This window comes from Hippocampus comes, unplaced genomic scaffold (assembly GCF_001891065.2).
Source record: "Hippocampus comes isolate QL1 unplaced genomic scaffold, H_comes_QL1_v1.1 scaffold74, whole genome shotgun sequence".
Classification (NCBI taxonomy): domain Eukaryota; kingdom Metazoa; phylum Chordata; class Actinopteri; order Syngnathiformes; family Syngnathidae; genus Hippocampus; species Hippocampus comes.
The window spans coordinates 291991-302834 of NW_017804812.1; the positions used below are offsets into that span (position 1 = coordinate 291991).

Here is a 10844-nt window from a genome sequence, read left to right on the forward strand (position 1 = left end):
ACATTTTTTTGGTACTTTTTCCAGATTTTTAAAAAATAAATTATAAGTAATAAATTATTATAAACTAATGAACATTTTAAATGTTCTATATATTTTGAGCATTATTGCTTGGCGCTTGTGTTAGACTGTGCAAGTGTGCCTAATTTTTCTAAGTGCCACTCCCTTGAGCAAATCCGACACAAGAATAGCAATACTGGGATAATACTGTTTTTTTTTTGTCTCATGCTTTTGCATTTTTTCCTCATATTTTTACTTTCTAGACTCATATTTATTTTGTAAAATGTTGTTATATTGTCTAATATTTTTAATTTGTGTATTTTTCATTTAATGTGCCTTTCTTCCGAATATTTTTGCATTTGTGGATTTCCCAATACATTCTCATTTTTTTGGATTCTTTTTTTGTTTCATCTAAAATGTTTGTTTATTTTATCACGTGTCAATCAAATATTTGGCTATTATTTTTCATCAAGCATTTTTCTTTTTTGTCCACATTTTAAAAATAATGTTAATATTTTGCATTGCTCGACACTATTGAACTGAAGAAGTGCACCTAATCCTGAGGGTGACCGTGATCATTTGGCTCATTCTCATCATGATTTGCCATTTTCATACTGCCTCATCCCCCTCGACAACACAAACCTGCTTGATTGCACGCCCAACTACAACAGAAGCCAGTCTGACACCTTGTGGCCATGTCCTGACACGGCAACAACAATTCCCTTCAAAATACACCAAAAGCTTATAATCATGCAAGACTTGTCTGAGCCTGCTTTATGATGCTTGAATATCATCATCCTCTGTGACATTGAATTCAACACAATCCAAACACAAAAGACAACGCAAGCGCTGTGCGTTTGAGCACAGGTAACACAATACTTTTATGACAACAGTCGGCCATAAAAGCCTTTATGGGGGAAACCGGGAGCGGCTTTACACGCGCGCGCAGCACACATACGAGTCTTTAAGTGCTACACGACACGGCAGTCAGAACCGGCGTGTGGTCGCAGCGACAAATGGGTTTGTAAGTGCTAGCGTGTGGCTAACGCATTCGAGCACGGTCTGTCGTCTCGGGGCCACTTCTTTTCAGACTGATACCAGTGCTAGTATTGAAGAATGATGACTTTCTTCTCCATTTTCACAGAGCCTGCGCTTGTATCCGACGGTGCAATCAACACCATCCTTCCATTAATCGGGCGGCGGCAAAAGGGCAAATGGTGATTCAGTCACAGTACAAAAATAAAAGGTCCTTTATAGAAAGTGAGCCAGAAACACAGTCCGCTTTTAAGGGCTTCCATTCGGTCTGCAGAAAACAAGAGTGATTCTTTACGACATCCAAATCTCTGCCAAGAACTCTCAGTGTGTGTGTGTGTGTGTGTGTGTAGCCTGAAGCAACTGCCCATCTCAAAGCATCAACTGTCAAACATTCAGCGTGCAAGCCCACCAAGAGAAACAGGAAGCGGGCATCATCTAGCACCCTCATCACTTATTCCACGCAGGGGAGTACGTGATGGCGTCCATTTTGTGATCATATCTGGCAAAAGACGACGTTTCAGGGTCACAAGAGCATAAATAGCGGAACCGGCCGCAGGGCCAGCTTTGACACGGATATTAATGCGTGCAAATGAGCCATTAGCAGCCATTCGGGAAGGGCAAAACAATCATTGAGGTGAATAATTGAGCGTTGAGAAATTGCCGACAGTTGCGTGGAATTGACAGCTGTTTGAGTGCAGTACTTGGATGCAAACAGCAGAGATGCTGTTGGGCCACTCAACTAGCTCGCTGACTAAAGAAGGAGAAAAAACGTGCCAGCCTGGCAAAGGAGCCTTTAGCAGATGCTCGGGAAGGGCATAATCAATTAATCGATTAACTGATCATGAAGAATTTTGAGTCCATAATGATGTTAGAAATGTTCATGAAAGGATTACTATACTTCAGTACTTAAGGCTGAATTAAGTGACCATCGGGTTTTTCTTTCTCTCAAATGATGGTGAATTTCTCAACCAAGTCAAAACGGCCATCCTGATCATCAGTTGAACCTCCGAGAATCTAATTACGGGCCACGAGGGCGCTGATCAATTCTGATGTTGGCAAAACATAAACAAATTAAAGTCGGCGGTGCCTGACGAGCAGCACAAACGAGATATTGTCCTTTGAGGCGTCCATTAGTGGGAATTAATGGACTTCTTCGGAGGCAACCGGCTGCCCAGCCGGCGGTCGCCTTTAATGGACACCTCGGCAGACGTCTTCCTATTACATAGCCGATAAGGGGAGCCTTCACACGCGTGTTTTTGTACAATGAAAACATGCTAACAATGCTATGTTTAGGTCACAGGGGACACCATTCGTCCTTTTGATGACATTGCAAATTCCCACAGGTCGGGAAAACAACAACAAATATTTTGGAGTGCTTTGATCCGAGTTTAAATGTGTTTTTGATTGAGTCCTAATGGCTACGCAACACTACTGCAATGGCCATGGAAACAACAACAACAACAACAATTCCATCACCATGGAAACCACACAAAATATATTTTTTAAAAAAAGGAAGAGGCAAACGGCTCCTTGTTGAGGATCCCCTCGGCCCTGAAGTGACTCCTTAGCCAAAATGCCACAGCGGGAGGAAAGGTTACTGTGGAAAAAAAGAAACTCATTTATGCGGCAGAAGAGGAATCCCATGCGCACGTGCACCGCGCACGCTCACCAAGAGAGATAAAGCAGACACACAAACATGAGTCACAGAGAGACTTTCCATGTTTTACAATCCGTCTTTGTCTCTACACAAAACGGTCTCACACTCGAACAGGGTTTCAACCTGGCAATTGGACCTAGCATCAGGACGGAAAATGGTTTTTGCTCGCTTTTGTGCTGTATTTTATGGATCTGCTAGCATCGGATGGCGGTTAATTTTTATTAAATCTGCAGAAATTCAAAAGGAAGCCCCCCACCCCCCGTCCTTAAATTAAACGCGGGAAAGAGGAAGTGTTGGAAGAAGTTGAAGCTGAAATAATTTCGTCTTTTGGAAAGTTTCACAAGCTGTCAACAATGCTGTTCAAATAACATTATAATTCACAAATTTTGTCTGAAATCCGTACACGAAACCATTATTTTTATTTATCGCACACAGTTTGATCAGCTTGTCAGTCATCTTGTTAGGCAGCCCCATTGTTAGTACACTGAGGACAATTAACCCCGTTGTCTGGTGACGTTAGCTCGCCAGAGCTGAGCTGGTATTTACTGGTTCCATGACAATAGCCGGCACGGCGAGGCACTCGCCGCCGCCGCCAACGAAGCGACGTGCTGAATCAGCGCAACTAGACTTTTCTCCTCACAATGAAGAGCGGGCGACGGTGAATAGCTCCCCGCGACGTAAATCCAAACACAACGGCCGGAGCTTTTGTGCGCACGCTCGCGAGTTTTCATGCTGCTTGTCAACAAGCGGTGTGAAGGCTCAGCGTTTAGAAAGCCAAGAAATGAGAGCACACGAGTCGTTTCCGGCGTACATGTCATCCCAAAAGGGCTGGGCAATTACTTTCATGATTTATTTGACGCAATATCACGAGGCCAAGCATCACTGCGTTGGGTATTGAGACACAGGTGGAGCAGTCTGGTATTTGCAGCCATTACTGCGATTGCAAGTGCCTCGAACGAGCTGTGGTCAACCATTAATCCGCATAGACTGACAAACACGTTGCTTTGACTTGTACGACAGCGTATTAAAGTCAGCACTCTTCCCTGACCCTGACACACAAGAGCAAACGCAGTAACCTTCATGGCAATGTCTTTATGTACACAAGACACTTTTACCACCGAGTGCCTGGACACCTGCAGGTAAAGAAAGGTGAAGAAAGGGAGTTGTTTGAAGCTATAACAGATGCCCCTCTTCTGAGAAAACATTGTAACATTGCCTCTACTTCATCCCATAATGACTCTTCCATAAAAAAACTCATCCAAGCATGCCTTGGTGCACCGAGAACACAACTGGGAACTTCGCCAAACTGTTCCCACATAATTAGACCTTACTAGGACCCAAAAAAATGAATTAAGATGATTAACACGGCCAAAGGACTCCAGTTCAACATGTGTCTCATTACTTTTGTCTACATAGCCCACATGTTGGTCCAGAGAGATACTTTCAAATCTGATACCGAGTTCTCAAGGCTAAACATTATTGGTATAGAAGCTTCCTGTTCTAGGCACTTTCAGAAGATGAAGCAGGGTTTGCGTGTTAGCATTGTTAGAACAAACAAGGTTAATGATACAGTCAGTGCGGGCAGAATGACACCTAAAACAATGAACATTGACTCCATTTAACAAGATATGAACACACAAACACACACACAGTTTAGGAAACAGCGTCATGAACACTTCCAGAATTGCACATGCACAAGTCAATACCCTGTGGTGTTATGGGGGGGATGCTATTTTTTTACCAATCTTCGAATGACTTTACAAAATACATCCAAGTCATTCCAAATAAGATTATGGGGGGGGGATGCTATTTTTTTACCAATCTTCGACTTTACAAAATACATCCAAGTCATTCCAAATAAGGCCAATCTTGCAACGGGGTGCTGTTGTCTTCTTTACACACTGCCTCAGAGCGAACAAAATGAGCTGCTTTTGGATATATATTATTAAATTTGCATCTTTCAGGCAGCACGCCAAGTGGAGTTCTCATGTTTATATGTGTGTTGGGTTTTTTTTTTTTTTTTTTAAGCTTACCTCCCACATTTTTATGTTCATTGAGGATTCTAATCTCAGTTGGCCGTAGTAGAGTGCAGACGGTTGTCTGTCTACATGTATACATGTGAGTGGCAGGTGACCAGCTCATGTGGTACCCCGCTTCTCGCCTCAAGTGACTTTGGGTCAAAGTCAGCCCACCCGTGACCCCATTGAGGGCAAGTGCTGCAAAAAACAAATGGATAGTGGAGGGGTTATTTTAAACTGTACTATTTCATTTTTCCTCTTATGTGTCTATTGTGTGTGGTTTCTGCGGCAAGGGACCAAATCAACTCATGTCATAAACACGATAAGTGGACATGTTTCAAGACATGATAATTAGATTGAGCAATTACGCTTAATGGCTGTTCCTCCCGGTTCGAGAGCATTCTGACAACGACTAATTCATGTCATGTGCAGACTGCAAGCTCCTGAACACTTCATTCAAACCATTTAAATGTTTGCTGACTGTCAAACTACAACATACAAATGACTTATTTTCTTTTTAAACAGTTTTTGAAGCCAACATTCGCTGGATAATTATATTAGGAGACCGAAGAAGGCAGCCGGCTCCTTACCTGTAGATGGCGGACACCTGTGGCGGGAGAAGCCATTTTGGTTCACAGGTACCACCACTCCTCGGACGATTCCACCACAAAAAAATCCACTTAACTCCGAAAAAGATCCACCGCCGGTAACGAAGGAAGAGGAGGGACGCCCGTCTGCAGGGGCGCGGCTGGCCGGCGGAGAGTTTGAGCGTGAGTGGGTCGGCTGCCGGACAAACAAGCGAATTGTGACTACGCTTCCTCCTCCAGTCAGTCAAGTGTGGGAAAAGTAGAGGATCACCCCCACCCACCCGGGTCACATGGAGTCGTCCACATGTGGCTTGTGACGTCACATACTGCACATCAACAACATTGTGGCATATTCTTTCTACATGTCTATATTTGGCTTCCAAATTAACATTTCCACCACTTCTTGCAAAGCGTTTTTTGTTCTTTAGTATTCACTATCATAAGCATTGATAAATGTATTTATTATTTTTACTTGATTCGAGGCCTATCTGTTAATGTTTTCACAAAATGTTATATATTATTTCAAGTTTTTACAGTATACTGTATACACATACAGCAACGGAAATGAATATAAAATATGCCTTACAAAGCTTGTTTCCTCAAATGTTCGACCAAAAAAGGTACACGAAGAGACTGCTGTTGACATGACCTTATTTCTGTTTGAATCCATAAGCCAACTTCAGCCTAGGCAAAAAGGACGAAACAATAGACTGCTCTTTTTACCCTGTAGTTGCCAGGTTAATTTTAAGACATTTATATAAACCACATAATGTAATACAAGTTCAAATCCGGTCCTCTGTGTGTGAAGATTGTTCGTTCTCATGCTTGCACGGGGTCTCTCCAGTTACTCCATCTTCCAGAAGATTCAAATTATCCATTGGTGTGGTGCTTTCATTTGTATGGGTATTTTTTTTTAATCATTTTATCCTTGAGACGATGGGAATGTAGTCTTGGCAGGGGGGGTGAAGTCGACTCTGATGAGTTGGGGTGTCTAAACTGATGTATAAGAGTGAGTCATGCACTGGAGCTGTGTTCTCAAACCTCCATTGTGTGAATTCTCCACTCCCAGGGAGAAAAGTTCGATTTTAATTATATAAACTGATGTTTAAGCTACCTGCTGTAATTGCCATTTTTGTGCAACACTACACTGACAGTGTTGGCCGCATTTTGTGAAGCCGACGATGTCACGTGATACCGTGCTCAACCACACGAGGGCAGTGTTAGCTTAATACATTAAGTGCGAGTCCGAGTTATGTGGATTGGGTACTTGGGCAGTGAAAGGAGATTTGACACCGTGCTGGAAGTGGTGTTCATTTATTGCGCGTAAAGTTTGTCGATTTGCATGCGGAAGAAAGACTTGAGCTCGGCCCTCTTGGCCTTCAACGTCGGGGTCAAGAGGCCATTCTCAATAGTGAACTGCTCTGGGTGGAGATACACGTCCTTCACCTGCGCACGGATGGACAAACATTGCATCAGAATGCAAGCTAGAGATAAGAATTTTGTTTTATCTGCTGTGGTAGTTACCTGTTCAAAAGACTTCAGTCCCGCTTCTTTTCCCAGACTGATCATATTTGAGAGAATGGCTTTCTTGATTTCCTGCAAAAACAAACAAGTCTCAATGATAGCCCTCCTCACATCTCAGAATGACACAGCAACATTACCTTGTTTTTGCAGAGTTCTTCAATGGAGCCCTGGAATCCAAGGTTCTTAGCCAAACCTGGCAAGACCTCTGGATCGGGGACCACAATTGCAACCAGGAAGGCCTAAGGAGGGGGTGGGGGGGGAGAGAAAAAAAAAGTTTCCATTTTAGAGACCGTTTGTTGACGACACATTCATGCCCGTCTCACCTGTAGACTGTCTCCATGCACAAAAACTTGGGCCACGGGGCCGCTGCGCACGTAGACATTTTCAATCTTCTCTGGCGCGATGTATTCACCCTGAGCCAGCTTGAAGATATTCTTCTTGCGGTCGATAATCTTCAGAACACCACTCTGGTCACAGACAAAAAAAAAAAAAAAAAAAAAGATTGTCAGTGAATTAAACCCACATTAAAAAAATGAATAAAAACGATTTGATTTCTCACTGGCAGCCATTTCCCAATGTCTCCAGTGTGCAGCCAACCATCATTATCCAAAGCCTCAGCGGTCTTCTCCGGATCTTTCAAGTAACCCTTGAACACATTCATACCTTTGATGCACACCTGCAAGAAACAGAAATTAAACAATCCATCCATTTTTTTCCCTAACTAAATGTTTCTTTCACAATGTTCTGGAAACTCACCTCGCCTTCACCATTTGATGAAAAGTAGTTCATTTCTTCTACATCCACCAGCTTCACCACATTACATGGCAGAGGCACACCGACATGTCCTGCAATAAATATCAGGCATCATTGCGGCTTCCTTTTTAGCTGAGAGGAGGGGGCGGGGGATTGCAGCGATTGGCATACCTGAAGTGGCATCTCCTGGCATGGTGAACGTGCAGCCAGCCGTGCACTCCGTCTGGCCGTACGCCTCAAAGATCTACAAGATGTCAAATGGGAGAAGCTTACTGTGCATGCCCTTCATTCTTCCAAGCACAAATGTGACCTTCCCGCACTTTAACAATTGTTACCTGGCAACCGAGCGAAGCCCGGAGGAAGTCCAGCACCGAAGGAGAGATGGGCGCCGCCCCCGTCACCATGACTCGCACTCGTCCACCCAGAGACTCCTAATTGGATTGCCGGGACAGTCACTTCATGGGAACCGTTTTGTTTCATCACGCCGAGTTGTGGTCGGACCTGCACTTTGTGGAAGATGAGCTTGTCCCATAGGCTGTTGTTCCGGACTATGCCCTCCCGCACCTCAGCCAATTTCCTCTGCACCGCAAAGTTGAGCAGCCATTTTTTGAAAGGAGTCGTAGCACCGCTCTGCACCTGGACAAGAATGGATCTTGTGAGAACTGCACCAAAAAAAAAAAAAAAAAAAAAATTGAATCTTAGGAGGTGCGTCAAGCACGTCCACGCGAGGCACTGCTAACTTTATCGTAGACCCGGTTGAGAAGTCGGGGCACGACGGGGAAGATGGTGGGCTGCAGGGTCTTCATGTCATCTGGCAGGAGTTTGATGTCCCCCTGGAAGAACCCGACTCGAGCACCAGCACCAAATATGACAAACTGCAGGAAAATAAAAATGAAATAAAATCAGAGGTGGGGCACCCAGCGCTGGTCAACCTTGACAATACAAAAAAACACAATTCCATCTCAGGAGGTGTGTCAAGCACGTCCACACGAGGCACTGCTAACTTTATCGTAGACCCTGTTGAGAAGTCGGGGCACGACGGGGAAGATGGTGGGCTGCAGGGTCTTCATGTCATCTGGCAGGAGTTTGATGTCCCCCTGGAAGAACCCGACTCGAGCACCAGCACCAAATATGACAAACTGCAGGAAAATAAAAATGAAATAAAATCAGAGGTGGGGCACCCAGCGCTGGTCAACCTTGACAATACAATTCACCACAGAAATTCGTCACGACGTGTTTGGACTGTCGGCGCCATTGTCAAAGTTCGTTCCGGGTTAACGTGCAGCGCTGAACCTTTTAGTTCCAGGAACTAAATATCCCAAGAGCTAAAAGGTCCTTGGAACTGTATGTGGAAATATTTGGAGTTGAACAAGAATTCACTTTTACCCCAGTTAAGAGAATCTCTTACCTGCACGACTCTCTCAAACATGTGCGCCAATGGCAGGAATGAAATGGTGATGTCCTCTGGATTTGGAACAATGGATGTCTGCGGAGACAAATTAAAAACGATTTCATGGCATTTATCAACGACAAAGAGAGTTTGATTAAAAAATAAATAAACCTCAAAGGTTTTGAGGACACCCGCGGCATCAGCGACGACGTTCTCATGAGTCAGCATCGCACCCTTGGGATTTCCTTCAACAGAAGACTCGATCATTTGAAATGTTACAAAAACATGGGGGGCGGGGGTGAGTTAAGTTCCTCCGTTATGTTCACCTGTCGTTCCGCTGGTGAAGCAGACAATGCTGAGATCCTGCGGCTTTGGAGGCTGTAGTGGAAAAGCAGATCGAGTCTTAGCAGGAGCCATCATTAAATTAGCATCTCCTGAGTGGTTGGGGTGGGAACCAGCGAGGTGGCCTCAACACTATCAGAAGCACTGACTGACATTTTCATCATCTGGAGCAGTTCAGAATCAAAGTTGTGTGGCATTAGATTACATTTTTAAGATTAGGTTTCTATAGTTAAAACAGGCCCAAGGTACCAAATGCATGGCCCACTCCTGCATCCTTTAGAGTCCCAAATATGTGGAGAAATGGCTTACCACTGGCTTCTGGAGGTCACTTTTCCCTGCATCCTGCGGAGCACAACAAGAGAAATCTAGTCAACCCTTGATGAAGGAGCACGTGTCATTACTTTGGAACAGATGTGATGCTTTTGACACCTCCACATCCTGCATGGACACCACGTCCACTCCGCATTTGGCTCCTCGCTCAGCTAAGCCCGAGTCGAACGGGTCCATCACGATGACGGTTTTGAGGGCAGGGGTCTGGCCTTTCTCACAGTTCTGCAGCAGAACTTCCACCTTTTTCTGGTTGTCGCACAACACTGTCGAGATGCCGGCTAAAAAACACAGGAAATGCAATCAATATTCCAAGGGGGCCTTTGAACCACCTTACACAAGAGTTTGGATCTCCCGTGGGAACAAGGAGCTTAATTAGCAGCATTGCAGCCAATTACCTTGCTCGATAATGAACACCAGCGCCTCAGGACCCAAGGTGTCGTAGAGCGGGACCACCACCATGGAGTAGGTGTAACAGGCCATCTCTCCAATAATCCACTACAAACAAGCAGCACAATTAAGATCTCTCGGGAAGGGCATCAAAGTGCCGCTCGGTGACATTTTGGTTCACCTCGGGTCTGTTCTGAGCGAAGATGCCGACAAAAGTGTCGGGAGTTGGCTTCAAGCCCCTCTGAAGGAGCCCCGAACCCAGATGCTCCGCTCTGTCGGACACCTTCAAAAGGCAGGAGCGGCTTGAACGGGTCTGCTTGGGGCTTTCAAACACTGAGCTGAATTGAAACCTCGGGTTGGATTTTTACCTGCTTGTACCTGAGCCACTGGTACGGCCTTCCCATTTTCCTGAAGCCCAAACATGGCCCGTTACCTGTAAACATAATCAATGATGAGCGCTACGAATAATGCATTCACCTCTCCTTATTCAATTTTAGCCACACGAACCAGAATATTACATACAGTACACAAACCATTTTTTTAAGCTACCTGACACTTTCATGCCCCTCTGGAAGACCTCATAGAGGGTCTTTGCGTCATCGTAGTAGTAGGCCAGCAGGTTGTTGTTGTCCTTGAGCAAGGCCACCTTCCTGGCTCCATCCTAAGAAGAAGAGGTATGAAGAATACATCTTAAAAATTAAAAAGGTAAAAGGCATCTTCGAGTCACACCTTGATGCCCAGGGTTTGGCATTTGAGGTCGGCGGGGGACCGCAGCGGGGCGGGCCTGGTGTTGAGGTAGAAGAGCGTGGCAGCCGCCAGGGCAA

The 10844-nt window shown here is 44.9% G+C and overlaps 1 protein-coding gene across 1 annotated transcript in view; it reads right to left on the reverse strand.

Moving 5' to 3' along the window:
• Window positions 1-6589: 6589 nt before the first annotated feature.
• Window positions 6590-10844, reverse strand: part of LOC109512161 (long-chain-fatty-acid--CoA ligase 5-like) — a 10194-nt gene continuing 5939 nt past the window's right edge. Inside the window, exons 14-33 of the mRNA XM_019863698.1 lie at window positions 10750-10844; window positions 10570-10681; window positions 10389-10453; window positions 10202-10303; window positions 10029-10128; window positions 9733-9911; window positions 9613-9645; window positions 9288-9339; window positions 9133-9206; window positions 8980-9057; window positions 8576-8710; window positions 8073-8207; window positions 7907-8002; window positions 7743-7815; window positions 7575-7663; window positions 7378-7494; window positions 7142-7285; window positions 6956-7057; window positions 6819-6890; window positions 6590-6740 (exon numbers count right to left, since the gene is read on the reverse strand). Coding sequence (XP_019719257.1) covers window positions 6609-6740; window positions 6819-6890; window positions 6956-7057; window positions 7142-7285; window positions 7378-7494; window positions 7575-7663; window positions 7743-7815; window positions 7907-8002; window positions 8073-8207; window positions 8576-8710; window positions 8980-9057; window positions 9133-9206; window positions 9288-9339; window positions 9613-9645; window positions 9733-9911; window positions 10029-10128; window positions 10202-10303; window positions 10389-10453; window positions 10570-10681; window positions 10750-10844 — 1985 coding nt within the window. The 3' untranslated portion in view covers window positions 6590-6608. The remainder of the gene's footprint in view (window positions 6741-6818; window positions 6891-6955; window positions 7058-7141; window positions 7286-7377; window positions 7495-7574; window positions 7664-7742; window positions 7816-7906; window positions 8003-8072; window positions 8208-8575; window positions 8711-8979; window positions 9058-9132; window positions 9207-9287; window positions 9340-9612; window positions 9646-9732; window positions 9912-10028; window positions 10129-10201; window positions 10304-10388; window positions 10454-10569; window positions 10682-10749) is intronic.